The sequence below is a fragment of the Lonchura striata genome, chromosome 1 (assembly GCF_050655825.1).
Source record: "Lonchura striata isolate lonStrDom1 chromosome 1, ASM5065582v1, whole genome shotgun sequence".
NCBI classification, from domain to species: Eukaryota; Metazoa; Chordata; class Aves; order Passeriformes; family Estrildidae; genus Lonchura; species Lonchura striata.
In genome coordinates, this window is record NC_140703.1 from 63,172,811 (window position 1) to 63,194,304 (window position 21,494).

Below are 21,494 nucleotides of genomic sequence, written 5' to 3' on the forward strand. Positions count from 1 at the left end.
TAAAAATGGGAGATGGCAGTTTTAAAACTGATACAATCCATTGATCCTTCTTAGGGCTGGTTGTTTATTGAGGAGTGAAAATTAATTACTTGTATCCTCCCTCTTGTGTGGAAGGCATGGGAGAAGAAGGAATTCTTCATGAACCATGAAGTGGGTTTCATACCAAATGTTTGCTGTGTTGATTGAGCATGTTTATTGCCAGTTACTTTTTTTTCCATCTCATAATACAAATGTTAGGGTGCCTATATGAGGTTTACAGGGCAAGAGGACCCACGCAGGGGCAGTTCTTGGAGTACTACAGTCTGTGGGAAGGACCTGTATTGGAGAAATTAATGAAGGACTGTAATGCATGGGATGAGCCTGTCCTGGAGTAGGGAAAGAGTAAGAGGAGGAAGGAGTGGCAGGAACAAAGTGTTTATGGACTGACCACAACTCCCATTCCCTGTTCCCCTGCACCACTGAGGGACATGGATGCTAGGGGAGAAACAGGAGAATCATTAGAGAGGTTTAGTCTGGAAAAGGAGTATAAAGTGATTTTAGTTGCTGTTGTTTCTCATTACCCTACTCTCTTACTAACTGGCAGTGAATTAAATTCCTCAAGCTGAGTCTGCATTTTGCCCATGACAGTGATCGGTGAATGATCTCTCCTATTGTTGTCTTGATCTATGAGCTTTTGCTTTGTGTTTTTGTCTCTCTGTCCTGCTGAAGGTGGGAGTGATAGAGCCACTGGGTGGACACATGTTGGTCAGCTAGGATCAGTCCACCATGGATCACATCTGTTCATACCGACATGGAGGTCTGCAGAAATAATCCTATAGTCTTGCTGTATGTTTTTAGGGAGTCTTTTAGGAAGTCTGTTGGGAGATGCATCAAGAGGTTTTTGTTTTTTTTTTCTGATAATCTTAACCCCAAACCATTGTTGTCCTTAAAAGGAAGAAATAGAAGATAAAGGAGAAATTCAAATGTTATATATTGTAACCTAAAAGCAGGTACAATAATGAAGTAGACTACTATAGTAACCTTCATATTTTATGCCTTCAGACTTGTGGTACGATTTTGAACATGTTTGTTGCAGAGAAATTTTGTTTCATGTCCTTGGAATTGGAGTGTGCCATGGAGATATTAATAAGAATATGCTAGCCTTTTGCTCCCTTTTCCCCCCTCTTATTTCACACAGAGGAAACAAAAAACCCTGATGTTTTCACAAAGTTTTGGGATCCCTGGGAGAGCCAATTTAAGCTGCTGGATTGCTCCAAGCTACTTTTATTGCAGGTTACTGTGGAAAAGTAACCTGTGTATTCCATTGTGGAGTGATGGATGGAATAGAGTAAATAAGAATTGCTGGGGTGGAATGCAAGGAGAGTCTTTGTCAAATGTATCATCATTTTGGCCAAACATTGCTACTGCTGAACTACAGAGGGTTCAGGGATGCCTTATATTCTTGCATCATCTGAGTGAAGTTTGGGGAAAGGTACTTCAATGTGACTATTTCAGAATAGACTCTTTAAGGCTTAGCTCTATTGGAATTTGGGGTATATATTGGCTTCCTGCAGTACTGGTTGCAACTGAGCAGCCACATTTGTAATCTTTTGAAAACTCTGGTGTGCGACAGGTTCGCATGAGTGCCCAGTGATGGTTTTAAAGTGAAACTTCCTATTTCTATCCCCTGCATCCCCTGGGGATGGGCTCTGAAAGAAGCAAAAGGAGAAACACACCTTGCAGGCCAAGTCTGTGAGATCGGGGCCCCCTCTAGTGGTGACGTCTCTGCCAGGCTCTACGATTTCCTGCTCTCAGCCTGTTTTTACTCAGTCTGGGTTTTTTTTCCCTTTTCTCTAAATCCCGCATTTAGTTCCTCTCTGTATTAGCCCTTTAACTTGCCCACGTATTATATACAGTGGTAAAGAAGATTTTGATATGTTAAATCTAGCGATTAAAAGAAAAGTCGATAGAAAAGTAGATCTATGATCACTTTGAAATTTCCCACATCTCTAGCATAATCTTAATTTAATTGTGGCTTTGAGGTGGAGATTTTTAATGTTGGTTCTTGAATGAATGAATGGGAGACAGAGGGAAACATACAACATACTGACAGTGCTCAAAAGAAATGCTTACCAAGAGTATGAGATGGCAGAGTTGCTTTGTAATCTCTTCAAAATACTAGTCTTGCGAGGTCTGTTTTTATCTTTCTGACTGAGACAGATGCACTTTCTACATATTTTGATTCAGCTGCTGTATCTCTGGATTCAGGGTTGATCAATGTTTTGTTGCATACTATGGGATCAGATGCTGTTGTTGCATACTGTGGGATCAGTAATGATGAATTTGCTAGGAATCAACTTTAGAGCTACCCTTTTTTCAATCTGATACAAGTTGTACTTTCAGAAGGAAAAACTTTTGAGCCTATGCATTACTGTGTCATGTTTTTTTTTCTAATAGGGAAGCAGAATTGTTTTTACTTTACCAGGTGTTCTTTGTCTTTTGTTATTTGTTACTCTGCTTGCTAAGTAACTGAGATAGAAATGTCTCTTAGTGAAGAAATGCCTTGTATTTTTTTTTTTTTTATTTGACTGTCATGAGTAAAGCAGAATGCATTTGATGCCAGAGGCAGTGGAGATCTTTGCTACCACTTGGTCACTCATGTAGCATCACTGTCCTAGAAGTTGCTGACTGCAGTAAAAGCTAGCTGTACACCTAGGATATTATCCATAAATTCTGGTGTAGGGAGAGGATGAGTAGGTATCCTGCTGTGAGTATGGAGATAATGACAGCTTGTATGGCATGTCTTAAAAGTATGTAGTACTTCATAGTTCCATTAGTGTTTTCATGACTGATGGATAGCATTTGTCTCTAGAATGGTGGATTTTCCTACCATTTGGGTGGAAGGCTAGAACAAAGTAATTGCTTCAATAGAGAGCCTTGACATTTGATTGATTCTCATAGGTGCAATTATACTGATAGTAGATGACTTCCCCTCTGCTGAAGTGGGGGACAGCATTGCCAAAGATCTGAAGTGCTCTTTAAGTAGGTATTCCAAAAGGTGTCCAAGATACGGTGCCATCATTTGTGGCTTCAGTTCCCAATGAAGATGTACCTTGCTAATGAGAAAATACAGGCTTCCTCAAAGCCTGATAAAACTATGGGGAGCTTACAGTATAAAAGGAAGAGCTCCATGTGGTTATGCCCTTATAGACTTCTTATGTATTTTCTAATGTTCTTACTTACATTATGAAATTACGGTTGAACTTAGTATTTTTTTTTTAGGCTTTTACAGTGAATTGTTTGAATTCCTTGTCAAATGCATTTCAGACATCTCATTTGAATACCTTGAATGGTGTTTTAGTGCAAATGGCAATAGCTTCTTCAAAATGATTCCTATCTTTTATTCAGTAAGTGCTGAATCCTACAGAAAAAAGAAACTTAGTGGGCTGGAATTAAGGTTGTTTGGGTGACTTTTTTTCCCTTGTAATTTCTTGATTTCAGGAACTTAATAGCAAGTACAGATATTTCATATATATAGATATATTTAATTTTTTTTCTTGTTCAATGATGGAGAGATGCTTATAGCACAATTTCATTTTTTGTCTATTGCAGGTTTGTGTGCTAGAAACATAAACTTATAGAACTTATAAAACAAACTTGAATTTGTCTAACATCTGAAATGTGTAAATAATTTCCTTTTAATAAACTGCTTTCTTTAAAGTTCTTTGTCAAAACTTATGATGCAGTGCATGTGCATATTTGTTTAAGGAATTAGTTTTAAAATTTAAAGTCTTCAGTTGTTTAGCTCTCCCATAAATAGTGTGTGATTTTAGTTTAATAATGTACTAATAACTGATATTTAAAAATGTATGAATCACTGGAAAGTAGCAAAATTGGAGAACTTCAATAGTTTTAGTGAAAAAAATATCACTATTTGACTTCTGGTATTATTTTGGATATTTTGACAAAACCATTTTGATTTCTACAGAGCAGTTTTTTATACCATGCAAATATAGTATATATATGTATAGTGGCACTTGGTTATCTGGCTGTAAATTGTGAAGTCAGGAAGGTCCTTCTCAGTGGTGGCACTTGGTTGTGTGGTGGAGGTTGTCAGAGCTGTAGGAATGAAAAGGTTTTGCCGCAGGGATGGGGGCCAGTAATTACTGCTGTAATGGCAGTGTGCTAGTTACCAAACAAGGCTTGGAGTCTCCTGTTAAATGCTTATTTACCAGTGTAAACTTTTTGCTTTTTATTGTTCAGTCTCAGCTAAGGAAGTGCTTATTTTGTGTAGTTCCTGTCTGGCTTCCAACATAGTAACACTTCTCATACAAAAGCCGTGTCATTGTGCCAGAATTCTGCTGACTCTTTTAAAGATCAAGATTCCGTCTAATTTTTTTCTAAACTGGCTTGCTTATTTCTTTGTGTTCTATTACTTTATTTTGGAGTTTTAACAAACTTGTTCTTGGCAGGGAAAGATGAAGTAAAGCCAGATGTAGTTTGAAAATGTCTTGGTGTCACAAATAATGAATGAATGGTGTATTTAATTTAAAACAGGAAGCTAACTCCATTACATGGTCTCCCTTGCCCCATTATTTCGTGTTTGTGTCACCTGTTTCATAATGGAAGTTACAGGAAATAGTGACCTCAGGTGAAACCTACCTGTACTGTCTTGACAACCATGAAATGTTCTTCTGCTATCATAGATTCATTAATTTATTAGATCTCTCTTGTGTTGCATAGTCTAAGGAAATTGTTTAAAATTCTTTTAAACACGAGCAAATTCCACCCCTCTGTTAATTTCCATTTCTTTAGCAAAAGCCAAGTCTGTAATAATTTCATTAGTAATTACCATGAAATGTTATTCTTCAAATTAGTGCCATAAGGGGAGTGTGCAGCTTAGCAGTTTGGGAAGTGTGGAGTTAAAGAATTGCAGGAAGAAACTAAGGGTTTGCCAACTAGTTGTTTCTGTACTTTAAACATATTGTCACAAGTGGTTTAAAAATGTAGTTTCTGCATTCTTCCTTTTCCCTAAATAACCCAAGAATTCCTTAGCAAAAAAAATTTCAAAAAGTTTATGAATGGTGAAAAAACTGAGGTACAGGCATACTTTTTTTTCCAGTATGCTCAAATGATTCTGCGGTTTCCTAAAGTCTTAAGCCTTGTATTTTATGCTAGAACTTGTATTTCAGGTTAACTCTGAGTTTTTTAGAGACTTACTGTAAGATGCAGAACTTTGAGGCAAAAGTACCTTCATATGAAGTACTAACATAATAATTATGTGAACATAAGAGGTTTCTCTACATGTTTGTATGGGCTTATAAGGTACTGTATAAAACTTATGCAGGCTGCTTTCCTTTTAGTTTCTTACAACATGTACTTTCCTGTGTGGAATTTTCAGAAAGCTGCTAAGCTTTCTTCACAGCTGTATCATGTTCAGAGGCTCATATTAATTCTAGAATTGTATAATAGCAATCTGTTTTCTTCTTTAACTTCCATATGATCAGGGAGGTCTATTTTTTGGGAAAAGTTATACCACAAGTTAAAAATGTGATGGGCATTCTGTATGTCAGATTCCATTCCAGTACTGTGTTCCACAAAGACATTCAGATTTCCTGTTAATAATACCTTCTCTCAGTAAATTATTGTGACAAACTTCTGCTTTTCCTACTATGTTACAACAGTGTAAATAAAATGTGCAGTTTTTATTCATCTGCCCTATATTGTGAATAGATTAGATTTTTAAAAATTATTTTTATTGTTATCATTATCATTATTTAGGAAGCAACAGTAGATACAAGTGTTGAAATTCTCTTACTGTGATAACTACACAGCAACAGATTTGTTGTGCATATAGTGTGTCCTATAGCCCATGGTCCTGTAGATGACAGGAAGGGATTTGTCTGTGATGATCTGTGTGGTTTCTGTTTTTCTCATCAGTTTAAGAGAGTTAAAACCTGGAGAACAAAATATAGCAATAAATAATAAAAAAGGGCATTTAACTCTGTTAGTATTGCCTGTTTTAGGAGTGGAGTCAATCTAGTTGCGTTTTTTCTTTTTTGAGATACTGGAATTTTTTAAGAGTGAGTCAAATATTGTGGCAGCAGTCTTTTATTAGATGTGAAGATAAATGAGAACAGGCATGAAGAGGGAGTTAAGGTGGCAGGCTGCAGTTCTAGGAGCTTGAGAAGAAGTAACATTTTAGTGTTCACAGGTGCTCATCTGTGTATCACTGGAGAAGGATCAGGTGAAGGATGGGTTGTTACTCTCCATCTAGTGCCATACAGGTTGTTTTCACCCTAGACAGGAGAGTTCACTCATCTGGATTTTGCTGCTCCTTCCACTTTAAAGGAGAAAGTGACCAGTATATTCCTGGCAATGTCACTACAGGAAAGCATGATTTTAAAAAGTGAGGTTTTCTTTGCACTTGAGTTGTAAAATGTGAATAGTTCCTGCATGATTCAAAAAGTTACAGCATGGCAGTCTTCTGTTAATAACTGATAATAAACATAGCTAGGAAGGCAGCAGAATTCTTTTGGAATGCCATGCTGGTAAATAAGTGCTCTTAGGATAAATAGAAAACAGTGGAGAATTAAAGCACTAAACTAGAGGAACAACGAAGAGCTTTCTCTTGCTTTGAAACAATAGTAACATTCACTCAGTGGGAAATGCTTTAGTTTGATGTCAGAAATGAAGGGAAGGAGAAGGTGAGGTAATGCTGTATATAACCACCATCAAAGCCTGGTAAGAGAAAGCAGAGCAATTAGAGTTGCTGTTGTATTGTAACTTAGAAGTGAATAATTTTGGTTGAGGTTCTCAAGTCAATCATGCTACCATTAGGGTCAGCAGAGCTGCTCTCAGTTCCTGTGCCTGTAGACCATCACAATTGTCTTGGTAGGGGATGGAGTAATGAAACCAACTTCCTGTTGGAAGCAATGAGGTGAAGCCAAGTGGAGGCTGGCAAGAATAGAATGTGCTGAATTTCAACTCACATTGCAGGAGACAAGAACAAAACTAGTAAGTCCTTCTGACTAGTGATAGGTTTGAATTCAAGCTGTGCTTCTGCACAGCAAACTTGGAAGGAAGTTAAAAAATTCTTCAGACTTCTACCTGTTTGTTCATGAAAAGCAAAAATATAATTTATGGCCCTAAAGACAGGAGACAGATCATCAGTGCCATGGAAATAATCCATACTTTGGCTGCTTTTTGCTTTTTAATTTAAGAAAGCTTTGAAATAAGCTTTGAAGGATCAGGCACTAGGCTTAAAATAGCAGGAGTGAAGTGAGGAGATCATTAAGTTCTATTTTTTCCTCACCATCAGGCATTTCACTTTTTGCGTAGGTACATTCCTGTTCTTTCCACTTGACAAGTGATTATTCTTCAGGTGAGGTTATCAGGCTGGTGACATGGGTAGGTAGCATTTGTGTAGTTTCTGAGGATACGGTATTTGCTCTGCAACATTTTTTAAACAATGATTTGAATCCTGTTGATTCACTTGAATGCTAGCATGCATAATTATTTTATGACTTGAGCTCACATTAGTACTATGATACCTTGTTCTTCATACAGTGATAGTTAAGTAACAAAGCTCAGGAACATTTTTTCCTTCTTTTTTTTTCCTTTGTGATTGTGTGCTTAGAATGGTCTTGAAGACCATTTGGGTAGCATTCATTTATAAATGGTTTAGACCCAGGAAATACAGGCCAGTTTGAAGAATTACTTTAATTATTTATTTACCTGTTTAAATTAAAGATGTTTGCTTGTTGCTTGTTTTCTCTCAATGCTGTCATTATTTGCAGATGTCTAACTGTGTATTGGCTAGATCTTTGGATATATTAATGAGCTTTGGGATCTGTTTGCAGCTATTTCCTCAGCATACTGAGTCCTGCAAATAATTACTTTTTATTAGACCTAATGAATCCTAATTGAATGTTTGCTCTTTTATATGCAGCTTGTTCCATTTCAAAATTGTAAAATCTGGAATTTTATGAAGTAGCTTTCCTCTGTGTAATAAAGACACTGATCTAATTTGCTGTCTCCCTGTAAATTATATTTATTCACTTACTTAAAAAAATTGCAGCTTTTCATAGTACGTCTTTCTAATGGTTCAAAAAATGTACCTTCTGTCTTTTTCCTCTTTTCAGATTTATCCAAGAATAGGTTAACTGAAGTTCCTACGGAGTTGTGCCATTTTGTATCACTGGAAACACTAAATCTATACCACAATTGTATCAAAGTTATACCAGATGCCATAGTAAACTTGCAAATGCTAACATACTTAAATTTGAGGTAAGTTTATCTTTGGCACATTTTTTTGTTTATTTGCAAATATGTAAAACATTTTTTGTCTGCGCTTTATAATGTTCTGGAAAAACTGACCGTATTTTTTTATGATACTGAAAAGGGCGATTCAAAAGCTCACTGGCTGCAGAGACAGCTCTGTATGAAGGCATTGTAAATGCCAAAATGTAAAAATCATTGTTAAAAGAAAACCAAGAAAATTAATCCAGTTATTTCCTTCAATCTTCTAACAAATCTGGAATGCTAATTATGTCCACAGTTTTTTAATTCACTTTTTTTAAAAATTCACTTCTGATGACAAATTTTGTAAAGCTTGACATCCGTTTTTGCAGTTAAAAAGATGGAGGGACAGAGGATTTATAGTTTTCACAATGGGGAATGGAATGGAAGACTGATACTATATCACTAGCATAATCATATTATGAAAGAAATATAGCTGCTGCCTTTTTGAGGAGAAAGTGGCAAAGAATTAGACATATTTTCCTCATTTCCAGGAAAAATCTGTGTGGCTACTAAATCAGTACATAGAATTACTGTTAGTTAAAGTAGAGCTGAATGCACATGTGCTCTTGATGGAGGGCAGGTGAGCCCTTTTTCAGTTGGGGTAAGGTGTGGAGTTTTCTTTGCAGTTTAATGTGTAAAAACTAATAGTGAAGATAGATCAGTCTGATCTTTATTACAATGAGGTCTGAATAGAAGGTGAAGTGGCTCTCTGCCTTTTAAATTCAGGGAATGAAGTTCAGATCATCAGTTTTATCAACACTGAAGATCTTTCTCATGTCTTATTTTCTCAAGTCTATATTATTACTGTACTGCAGTTTTGGCCACTGTGGAACACTATTTTGTCTTAAAAATTTAAGTGGAACTGTGTGTCCTGAGTATCTGCACACATACAAGAAATAGGACTTGAAATTTTTAATTAGTGTTTATTACATATACATGAAGAACTTAAAACTGGATTAAATTATTAAATATGCATAAAACATCTTGGTAAATTTAGGAATTAACTCAGTTATAATTCAATGTCAGGAAACAGTAAATTAAAACTCTGTAGTGATGGAATTTGAATAATCACAAAACTATAGTAGATTTTATATCACATGACAGTAAATTGGTCAAAATAAAAGTAATTTCTTATTTGATTAAATAAGGTCATTTCTCTCAATTTAAAATTCCCCCTTCACTTGGATGTGCCCTTCCCCATGTTCGTTGAATGTATTGAAGAGTCTGAAGAAGGAAATACATCCTTGACTTTCTAACCACGTTGCTTCTTGGCAAGAAATACATAATAGATTTAAAATGCATATTTTTCTGCCTGTTACCAGCAGAGCCCATATGTTGAATAGCATTACAAAGTGATGCCAAGAGATCTATATATAGTTTTTTGGCATTGGTGGATACTGTTCATGTTTTATTTAAAGAAATTCCTTTGAAACTAATGATGATTTATTACTCACTTGCCCTGGTTATGTTCTGTTCCTTATCTCTTAGTGGGTTGCTTTTGAGTTCTGTGGAGCTTAAAAATAGTTTTTACTTATTTTTTATCTGTGTCTCATCTGCGGCATAGGGTTACTGTTTTAGAGACTAGGCTTCCTCCATTTGAGTTCTTTGAGCTTGAAAAAGTACTTCCAGGTAATTTTTCAAAAAAGTTGTGTCTTAGTCTTCTGTAAGGACATTAAAATTAAGAAGCCTGGCTCCACAATAAGCATTCATACTGTTTTTCAGCTTCTGTTTTTCAGCAACTGTTGTTGGAGATCTCATTTTTATTTTCTTTGGTTTGTTACTTGATATCTCTGTATCTTGGTGTGCACAACAGAGATAGGATGGTAGTTTGCTTTGTGCAACATTTTGAGACTGTTTTGTAGAGCATGAATATGCATCTCTATATGCAGCACGCTGCTGGTCTGGCTCTTGAAGAAATGCTTTGCAACTTGTGGAATTTTAGTTTTTGCTTGTCTTTGTTTTATGTCAATATTGCAACTCCTACTGAATTACACAGGACAATTTTTACCATGTGTTCCAGAGTCTAGTCACATATCTTTGCTTTCTGAAGCCTTAACATGTAGGCAGAAGCTAATAAAAATGGTTTATACTGGGGTACCCCTTCAAGTTACTGTTCATTGTTTTACTACATGTTAATAATTATAAGAAAGAAAATGTTATATTTTAAGGACATTTAAAAATATTCTAGAAGAGAGTAATTATTACGTTTTTCTGATAGGCATAAAGTTTCTTCTGGGAATTGAGCCACAAATTACTATTTGTAATCTTGTGGACATCACAAAGGGTCAGGACATGTGTCATCTTTAAGCTCTATCTTATGAAACTTGGGAAGAAATTAACCATTGATAGTCCCAGAAATTTTTGCTGTATTTACCTGAGTTAATAGCACAGAACCACAGAACAAGATCTACCAAGTATTCTTCAACTATAAATGTGCTTTAAATTAATTGAGAAAATAACCATTTTGTCTGTTATTTATATATTTGTCTTTCAGCTGGAACAAAATACATCAATTTTAATGGCACATAAAACCACAAGAATGTTTAAATATTTGCAAAATACTGTCACAGTTGACTTTCCTGTATTCATTAGGAAGGGAAACAGCTGTTCTTTGTGACAAACAGATTTGTTACAATGTTCTTAAACTGATACAATGCATTTTTTTCCACAGTGGTGAATTCTGCAATATTGTTAGTCAATGATCAGGTGTTTCTAATGTGCGTCTTCTTAATTATTGCCTTTTGAAAATTTCAATTTTATCTGCATAAAATATGACCCACAAAAATGAAGACATTTTGCAGCTCTCAGAGTTTGTGAGTATACAGTAGAACATCACCGATGGTTTTAATATTTTTTGTTTTGTTTTATTGCAGTCGAAATCAGCTTTCTTCTTTGCCAGCTTGCCTGTGTGGTCTTCCTCTAAAAGTCTTAATTGCAAGTAACAATAAGCTAGGTTCCCTTCCAGAAGAGATAGGTCAGCTAAAACAGTTAATGGAATTGGTATGTTACTGATCTTTTTTTTACTTTTTATTTTGACTTCTTTTGAATTTAAATAGAAACAGTAAAATTCACTTTTCTCATATATTTGAACAAATGCTTAATACGATAATGTAGTTTGCAGACCTTTTTGATTTCTCAGGTGTGTTGGATAGTAACACAATTGAAGTTTCCTTTATGTTCTTGAGGATTATTTTAAACAACATGACTGCCCTTGGTTCATTGAAAACTCAGTTTCAATGTTCCTCATCTTTACCAGTGCTGCTCGCTGCCTGCCCTGGCTCCCTGTATCACTGTAACAAGTCCTTAAGTTCTGGCATGAGGCTCTGCAAGGTTGTACCCCCCTATAGCACACTCCCCTCCTACTTCCTTTCTGTGTTTTTACTATCTGCTTACCAGACTGCATTCCACTCAAGATACTGGTTTTATCAGTCTATTTTCATTTTATTTCACTACATTTGTCATGCAAAATTCCTTTCCTGGAACACCCATCTAAACAGATCTACAAAATGATTATCAAAGCTGTCTACACAAATACCGTTTCTACAAGCAGTTGATCATTTAGAGTATATTGTCCAGTCAATGACAGTCTGAAAAAGCAAAACTTATTTGGTACTATAGCATAAAATTAATTTAATTGTACATGTTTCTGTAAAATATATATGAGAATGCTTCCCTTTCTCCCCCTTTATCTTCTGCTATATATTGTAGGCTGAGACTCTAAATTTTTTATGACATAAGTCTTCTGATTATTTCTATTATTTTTGACCTGTTGAGATACAAATTGACAAACTATATTTTGACACTGCTAATTATGCATAGTAAAGCAATCAGATGTGAACTTCCTTCTAGCTGCTATCTCCATTGACAGCATTTACCTTGCATTGTTTTTCTGTGCCTTAAAAGTGCCTTATTATCCTATTCTTGTTTTTATAATAGTAGTTCCTCCAATAAATTACATTACAGAAATTAATAACATTGCTTGAGACCCCAACCCTGCTATTGAGTCTTCATAGGTAGTATGAAGTGGCAACTATTGGGTTTTTATTTCTTATATTCTTGAGCAGCATCCTGTGGTATCAGGCTTCTCTTATATATTACAATTGATATGGTTGTTGATGAGGATGGTGGGGGTAGTTACCTTTTTCTTTCTGACTTCAAGTCTACCAAGTTTGTTTTCCTTGGTGAGCATTATTAATTTATCTTATCGAATATTTTAATTTTTTTTGTGTGTGTGGTGGGTTTAGTGAGCTTTACACAGATGGTTCTGATTTAATTATTCTTAAAAATATGTTAGATTATAGCACTGTTTTTGTTGTGTTTAAAATAGACACAATAGAAGGGGATGGTTCCAGTTTTATAAATAATTTGAGTTAAATTTAGTAAAAAGTTTAATAAAAACTAAAATCTTGAAATCAGTGTTGCTTATACCCAAAGCAGATTTGGTTTGTTAAGTTCAAGCATATAATGAGTTTCAATTTTGGAATTCTGGATTTTCATAGTGCTTTCCAGTTATAGTATAGTTTGTATTACTGTTTGTCATGAAGAGCAAAACAATGCTTGCTCTAAAAATTTCATGTGAGAGCTCTAGTTACATGTCACTTTGGTAGCCTAGAAGAGATATGAAAACTGAAAAAGGTCTGATGCTTGTTCTTTGTGATTTAGAAGGCTTTGGGGAGGAGGGGCTGAATGAAAAACAAGTTTTTGTTAAATTGAGCATGAGTCTGTTCAGATGACCTGATTACACAGTTTGATGCCACCATGTGTGTTTGGTACATTTCTAGTGAAATGAGTTGCACTATTTAACTAGAAATGACATAACGGTGATGTATTGGGAGCAGCAAATAGTGGTAGGATTGAGAGTGGGGAATCTGTGTTGGCACGTAAACTGTAAAGCAGTTTAGATAATAAGGTGATCATTGTTCTAAAATGAGTAAAAGAAACAAACAAAAAACATGAAGTCATGTTACAGTTGTTGCACAAAACGTTAAACTGTGTGAGAGCAATGCCAGCCCGAATAGTATGGAAGTCAAGCAGAAGTGTCACCCAGCCCTCTGGCAGGGAGTGCTGTTGTTTTGGTGTGCGCACAGTGCTGGTGCTGGCCTGGGCCACGGGACAGACCCTGAGATGCCACCCGGCCCCGTGCAGTTCTCATATCCATAGGACATTTCTGAACAGCCTAAGGTTCCCCAGATGTTTCACAAGCTGCATGCAGTGAGATCTGTATGTACATAGCAAAGGGTTCTTTTTATCTACTATTTTATACAAAATTTATCCCTATAGTCACGTAGAGTGAGGCAAACATAATTTGCTGCAAATTAGATCTTTCCAATAAACTCTGCATTTTCCCTTCTATCCTCCAAAATGGGGTAGGTAATGGTTTTCCTTCCTATTACAGGTATGTATTTTTATGAATTTCATACTTGTAGCATAGAACAACCTTGTTATTACTTGCAGAAAACTTTCAGGTATTCTTTTAAATTTAGGGTTCTGACAGCTAACTTATTTTGGTTCTTGTAGCATATGTTTTTCTCCCTGTGGAATACATTGTAATTATTTGGCAAAAAAATTGGTTGGTAAGTTTACTTTTATTTGCTGCAAAAAAATCTTTGACTCAATCATGCCTCAACTGTCAGCCAGGAGAGTGCAAAATTAGTGTGAAGATAATCTGAAACTTTCTGCTAAGGAAAAGTAATTGGGTAGAGATGGCTCAGTAATTGTACCCAAAACTATCAGATGTACAGTAAAATTCCATTCTCCATCCTATCAGGTGGTATTGCACTTCTGCCTTCTTCAGATAACAGCCCTCTCCATCTCTGGGATGCTCCTATCTCATGTCCGAAGCCTTCAAATTTCTCACCTGGGATTTATGTCTTTTACCTTGTTAATCTAATCAGAGACAGCAGCCTGACCACATGGGACTTGCTGCCTGCTGTTTTCTGAAAGGGTCCATGTTTTCACATACTGTGTAACTTCTTTTTACTCTTCAGTATAGCTTCTGTGTCACAAGCTCTGACTGAACCCAGGTACGTTTTAGGAATAACGGCTCAGTCAGTAGTCCCGAGTTTAAAGTTATGTAAGGAGGAAGTTCACCTCAATTTGAATGGTTTGGATAAACTTCTGTGCGTGTATGAATAAATATGTTAATGTAGAGTCAGAGTACCTTATTGTTTTTTCTGTTTATCTTGCTGAACATACATGCTGAATTGGATTTGTTTAAGGCCATTTAAACATTACCACAAACAAAGAGAAACAATTGATTATTTTGCTCTCATGCCACTGAGCTTCATGCCACAGAAATAAATGTTAAATTTCCTTCATTTAATAAATGTTAAATAAGACCCTTACATTTCTCTGATTTTGACAAATTGCCTTGTCATGGCAGGACATGGTCTATCTGGTGAGAACAAAATAGAATTAATACAAGAAGTCTGATGTCAGCAAATACTGGTTCCCCATGGAACTTGAGTGTTTGCACTTCAGTTACCTGCAAATGTCCTTGAAGCCTAGTTCCAAAATGGTGGTTGCATAATTCCTTAAAAAATTACTACCTTGGAAACCATAGGTGTTTGATAGTATTGCTTCCGTTACTGCCAAAGTAGTGAGAAAGTTTAACACTGTCTCTGTCATATACACACTCATGAAGTCTAATAATAGTCAAGAGCATAACTACAAATAAATGTTACAAGTCTTTGTTTTCCATGGCTATTCAAACACAGTAATAAAAAGAGCAAGCTGGACTACAGTGTTTAGTAGGCTAAAGGATACTGCTGTCTCTAGAGATCTTGTGAATGCTGACACGCTGTCACAACAGATCAGTCTTATTGAGGATGTTTTGAAAGGCTGTAAGTGGAAGTGGACTTTGTTTTTGAGGTTACACACTGCCAGCTTTCTTTTTTTGATGCTTCCTCTAGAATTCTTTGTCTCTTTCTCTGGCTCGTTCTGGTGTACGTGCCTAAATACACTTGGTTTAAAGTTTCTTTGCCACAAGGTGACTTTAAATTCTGTGCCCTAAAAATCAAGTATCTAATTATGAAGTAATTTAAAGAATGTAAATTAAAAATAGGACAGTTAAACTTTAAAAATAAATGATCAGGGAACAATGCAATTAACCAAACTTTGTGACAACTTGGGTAAAAATGCACTCATTAGCTGGGATTTTTAATTTCCTTGTCTAAAAGCTACAGTAATTTCCTGACTGTGTTTTGAGAAGGGAAGGAAATCTTGGCAGCAGTAGGATTCTATTGCAAGAAGAAACTTGTTGGATACAGGGAACAGCCTTGCCAGATCACATTTTGGTTTTACTATAATTTTTTTGTTAAACAGATTTTAGGCTCAAAGATAGGGAGTTAATATAATGCTTTTGACTGGCATTAAAGCAAGCATCTTCGAAGATATGACTTGGAAATCTGGCTTGTTGAACTTTTGTAGTCTAAGAGCTCCCAGATATTTATAAATGCATTTGAAACAGTTGAGAGAGTAGGAGTGTTCAGTTGCCTTTTCAGGAAAATTGGGCATGACTCCATTTAGATTTCACACTGTGAGATACTATTTCCTGCTTTTAGTACTGAAATGACAGCGTAATTGGGACATTACTGAAATTTGCAGGTTGCCTGGGATGTGAGCAGAGGTGTCAATGTCCAGTTGGCAGCAAAAATGATAGCTAGTATGTAACAATTGTCTCATCACAGACTGATTTAATCCAAGAAGTTGATCTTTCATACACATTCATAGCAGTTTCTTGCTTGAAAAATAGTTAAGTAATGCCAAGTAAGCTCTGTCCCTTTTCATTATGGTCTACTACGTGCCATGATGATCAAATATATGTGTTTACTGAGCATCATTACAGAATGTTATTGCTGTATTACTAGTATTATTATTTTTTTCATTTTGCTTAAATATTCCACCTACAAGAACAAGAACCTTTTTAAAAACTCAGATCCACACACTAGGATTTTTACATTTCATCCTAACATATTTGGTTATATAATCACTATACTGAATTCTTCAGATGAAGAAAAGAGCAAAAAACTAGAACTTGTTAAGTAAGTAGTTTTGAATATTTCTATAGAAATTAAATTAACTTTCAAAATTAACTTGTTCTCCAAATAACAATTTGCTCTGGTTTTAACTAATGTGCAAACATTTTCCCATGTATTTTTTTATTTTGTTGTGACTACAGGACATAAATTGTTGCCGTTTTTTAATGTTAATAGTATGTCACAATTATAATAGCATATTAGCTATGTTTTTATTATGGAACATGTAGGAGCTGAAAGTTCATTATTATTTGTTATTGCTGTTTTACTGTAGGATGTCAGCTGTAATGAAATCACAGCTTTGCCACAGCAGATAGGCCAGCTGAAATCTTTAAAAGAACTGAATGTTAGAAGAAATTACCTCGAAGTTTTACCCCAAGGTAAAAACAAATGAACAAAAAAATATCTTTACAGTAGCTCTTCTTATTATAATTTTGCAAGTATTTTTAATCATATAAATAGATATTATTAAAAAGTAGCTATTAACATGTGTTTGAACTTATTCAGTTTGGGTCTGCAGAATATAACATTCATTGGTATCCACTGAAGAACAGTGTATGAAGTTTCTTCAATGTATCTTTGTGATTCAAGTCAACTTTTAAGTTAAATAAGTGTCTGAATGCAGTATGGGAACTCTCAGCTGAATTTCGGAGAAAAAAAATTCAAAGTATTTGTTTTAGGATTTATTGTCACTTGCATAACAGTCAGTTATTTCCCAGTATAAAATGGAGTAAATGTTGTCTTATTCCTCCCTGAGTTGGTATTTTTCCGGAATGCAAAATAAGGGTTATTAAAAATAAGTTATTATTTTATGTCAAAAATAAAAACAGATATAACGCCTTCTCTCCTTTTTATTACTTTTAGAACTAGTACAGCTTCCCTTGGTGAAGTTTGACTTTTCCTGCAATAAGGTGCTTGTGATTCCAATTTGTTTTAGAAAGATGGTGCAGTTACAAGTATTACTGCTTGAGAATAATCCTTTGCAATCTCCACCTGCACAAGTAAGTAATCGTTTAAGTTGTGCCTTAATATTGGATGGCTGCTAACACATTTTAGAGTGTAAAATGTCACCTTCTGCAATTGCAAGCCTATGAATTTCAGTCATCACAGACTGTTGATAGTTGTTGATATTTAAATAAGACATAGGATGTATCTAAATAAGACATTAAAAATACCTTCTGTTCTCAATATGAATTTATACAGCACTTAAACACACATCTAGAAGATGTCCATTTTGTTAGCTGTTAATTTTTATGATTTCTATCTGCATATGAAAGTTAACATTGGAATATGTGTATAATTTTGAAAAACAGTAGTGATACACTTCCTGGGTAATTTTTCTTTTCTAGCAAAATGAATCCAGTTCTAGAAGCTTCTATAGTGATTTGCTAACTTTAACTTAAAAAATATGCCTAAATAGTCTAAAACACAATCCATGTGAAATTTGTTTCACTTTATAGTGTAAGTTCATAGATTGTGATGCACAAAGAAATAAAAGTCCTCTTTGGAGCTGTAGGCTTTTGAGTAATAAAGATAAATGAATGTAACCTGTGTTTGCTGCTTAAGGACAATTTTGTTATTGTTAAATTACTGGACAGTAAATTCAAACTTCAACTCTGAAAGCCACGAATGTTCTGGCTCAACAGTTGTTGAAATACTTAAGAATTTTTTATTACATTGGAGAAATGCGTTTCATAATCAATAGTGATGCTGCATTTAAACTAAAACATACAAAGCAGGAGGTGTGCACTTAAAGAAAAATAAAATTCTAAAATGAAGGTGAATTGCATCAGAAGTATGCTTGGGCACTATTAAAAACAATGTGACCACAAATATAAAGAGCACACTAGTTAATTAAATGTCATTGTACACTGATTTTGAAAATAATTAATTACTCAATTTATAGTTAGTAATAGGCCATACCATATATCTTAATGTTTGGGTTTTTTCAAGTTAAAAGCTCATTTGGATTTTTTTAAAGAAGAATACATTATTTTTGTGTTTTCTTTGTTAGTCTCTGATGGTATTTATGCTGGTACACACAAATAATTTAGTATATAATTGAAGTACTTAGTAATTTAAAAAAATCTCTTTTCCTTTAAGTGAAATTTATCATATTAGTTGAATTTCAGGGAGGTTTATACTAAGTGACTCTTGGAATAAATTTCTTTTTTTATTCTAGTTATAAACCTAATTTTTTCCATGTCCCACAGATTTGTACAAAGGGTAAGGTGCATATATTCAAATATCTGACTGTACAAGCCTGTCAGATTAAAACAGCAGACTCGCTGTATCTTAATGCCATTGAACCACAGCATTTGCCACAACCTGTGGAAGAGAGGTATGTATGGAGTCTCACTTGTTTTTTTCATTTAACACTTACAAACAATAAAGTAGTATTTATCTTTAGGTTCCACAGTTTTGTTTCTTTAGATGCTATTCAGAGTGTCCTTTTTTGCAGAGGTTTCATTTACTTTTATTCTAATGCAATCCTCATAAGAGTTCAGAAACTTAAAAATCAATTCTGATTAAAGTTAACAGCACATTAGTTAAGAGTGTAAAAGTGAACCATATTTAAATCTGACCTCTTTCTGGTGGACTCCTGGAATACATTGAAAATAATCAGATGGTAGTTACATTAGATGTTGGCGTGATCTATCGATCTATCTACACATTAAAAAAATTTAATTTCATGTGGTGTTTTGTGATTTTTATGATGAGTTTTATGACTTACATGTGATTTATTTGTTTGCACTTTCATGACATCTTAATCTTTTTTAATTCGTCCAAAATTGCCTATCAAACAAAGAGAACTGCATGAATGTTGAGATGCTTTTAAAATGAAATGTACTGATTTGTTTGCAAAATGAGGCAAAATCTTCTATCTTGTATCAGTCTTATAGGAAATGGCATCTTGTACCATGGTTTAAAGACAAGAACAAAATAGCTCCTTTCCATGAGAATCTCCATAGCTGGTTGGAAATCAGCTTTTAGCCCGGTCTTTCTTTCTTAACAAGGGCAGTGTAATATAACCAACCAGAGAAAGTATATCTTTGAAGAGAAGTACTCAATGAAAACAAAGTGTTGATATGAGTAATAGTAGAGATGTTGCTGCTAAAATCCTGGGAGGAAAAATACCAAGCTGTTACAGAATCCCCCTTTCAGTCATCTCAATAAGATTTGAATCAAATTGTTTTCATCCAACCTCTGGAGAGCCCTTTGTGACTTTCTATCAGATAAATGTCAAAGGTGAGAAGAATCCAGGACGAAGAGTAGCTGTTACATTGGGAAACATTACTGGTTTTCTGTTTTGTTCTTTTAATATATAAGAAAATTGACAGGAATGTCATGTCCTGTCTGGTATTTTGGTCAAATTGGAGAATACAGGTGGTTAGGGTAAGGGGGATGGTACAGACTAGATTTCCAAAGGTAGTTTCTGCAAAACAATCTTCAGTGTTTACTGATAAGAGATAATTTAAGATTAGGATTAATGAATCAGATACCTTATTCATGTGAAGGCTTTCTTAAATTGCTGTGTCAGTCTGAATTCAGTATCACAGCTTTCAGGATAGCAAATAAAAGGATATAAGGTATATTAAAAAAAAAAGTTAGGTGATGAGAGTATTGCATCTAATAGTGCACTTTAAAATGAGTGGAGGTTGTATTAGGTAATGAAACCAGCCTTTGCTGTTATTCCAGTAACTTTCTCAAAAACCTAAATTCCAAGGTCTATTTTAAGGCACCAAAAGGAGGTTTCTGTGTTAATAATTATTTCACACCTGAGGGAGATATGAGTTCTGTTTTAATGAATCAGTGGTTACAATTATATCAGTTCACTCCACTTTGAGTTTTGCTATTTTGGTTTCTTCTCCCATGGCTAAATTGCTTCAATCCTGTATTGCTTAGCTAATAAGTAAGCAGTTTTGCATAGTGTATAGACAAAAACAAGCTAGTAGCAGATTATTTCTATTGTTTCTTTAATCCTTAGGTTAATTAGCCATTCAGTCTGATCTGTTGTACCATCACCAGATTAAATGTTTGGTGTTTTACTTAGCTATTTCACCTTCTACTGTTAAGAATAGTTTAAAATTTGTTCAGAGTTAAGTGAAACCAGAGCAGAATTTGAATGTAAATGCTATGATAGCTTTTTACTTTTATATTTTTTTTATTCACATCTAGTATTGATGACATCTACCCAAGTAAAAAGGACTCAGATTCAGGTGTTGGTAGTGATAATGGTGATAAACGTTTGTCAGCAACAGAGGTAAGTTACCTGCCTTTTGTGTCAAACTTCTCTTCCAGCACTCATATTTTGACTGTATTTTAAGTTTGGTAATTATGTGAAAAGATTTTTAGACTTAAACCTCTGCAACTATATCCTTGACATGAAGTTTTTAATCAAAAATGGCTAAAACTAAGATAAAAGGAGACTGTGGGTTTTTTTGATTATTTAAATTTTTTTTTTCTCTGTCCACTGTCTGGAGTTGGCATAAGATACTTGCTTCCAAATGGTTACAGATTTACCAGTAGTGAAAATCCTCTACAATTTCTGGCAGTTTACATAATCTATGAGAATGGGAAACAAATCAGAATTCATGTCTTCTTTTTTCAACAAAGTAAACATGGTAACAGGTTACAAGCTGATGATTTCTCGCATATTTTTCTCTTTGCCTGATTACTCTTCTCTGTTGGGAATTTACAGTGCCCAGCCTCAATATGTTCTGTGATGTGGTTATGGCAGATTGCTGTAGTGTAGAAACTTAAGAAACGTTGCAGATTTTAATGTGGTTAAATATTCTGGCAGCTAGGCAATGCTGAAAATAAACCTTCAGATCTTTTCCTGAACTTTGCTGTCTGACTGAGCAAAGAGAAAGGGTAGCTTTGTAGGACTAGTGTTGTTCTAAGCAGTTAGAACTGATTCACAGCAGTTCTTTTCTGAGGCACTCTTTAGCTGAACAGGGCACTAAACCTGTGTGGAGTTGAACTGAATAGAATGATAAATAAATAAATAATTAGCAGTGTAAATCCGTGATAATGATTTTTCTGAAATAGACAGTAATGGGATTTGTGGCCTGACCTAATGAGAAATGTCTCACATTAAAAGGATGACCTTCTTGCTACTTAAAATAATTTTGCACTGATTCTTTAGTGTTTTTGTTCTCCTTTGAGGAAAGG

At 34.8% G+C, this 21,494-nt stretch overlaps 1 protein-coding gene across 11 annotated transcripts in view; it reads left to right on the top strand.

Annotated features, from left to right (window-relative positions):
• LRCH1 (leucine rich repeats and calponin homology domain containing 1) overlaps positions 1–21,494 on the top strand; it is a 116,222-nt gene that overhangs the window by 45,392 nt on the left and 49,336 nt on the right. For all 11 annotated transcript variants that reach the window (XR_002465269.4, XR_002465270.3, XR_002465271.3 and 8 more), the window contains exons 2-7: positions 8,124–8,268; positions 11,157–11,283; positions 16,594–16,699; positions 17,184–17,320; positions 18,533–18,660; positions 20,499–20,583. Coding sequence is in view for 6 of the 11 variants with exons in the window: in XM_085577522.1 (XP_085433648.1) it covers positions 8,124–8,268; positions 11,157–11,283; positions 16,594–16,699; positions 17,184–17,320; positions 18,533–18,660; positions 20,499–20,583 (728 nt within the window). In the remaining 5 variants the exon portion in view is untranslated. The remainder of the gene's footprint in view (positions 1–8,123; positions 8,269–11,156; positions 11,284–16,593; positions 16,700–17,183; positions 17,321–18,532; positions 18,661–20,498; positions 20,584–21,494) is intronic.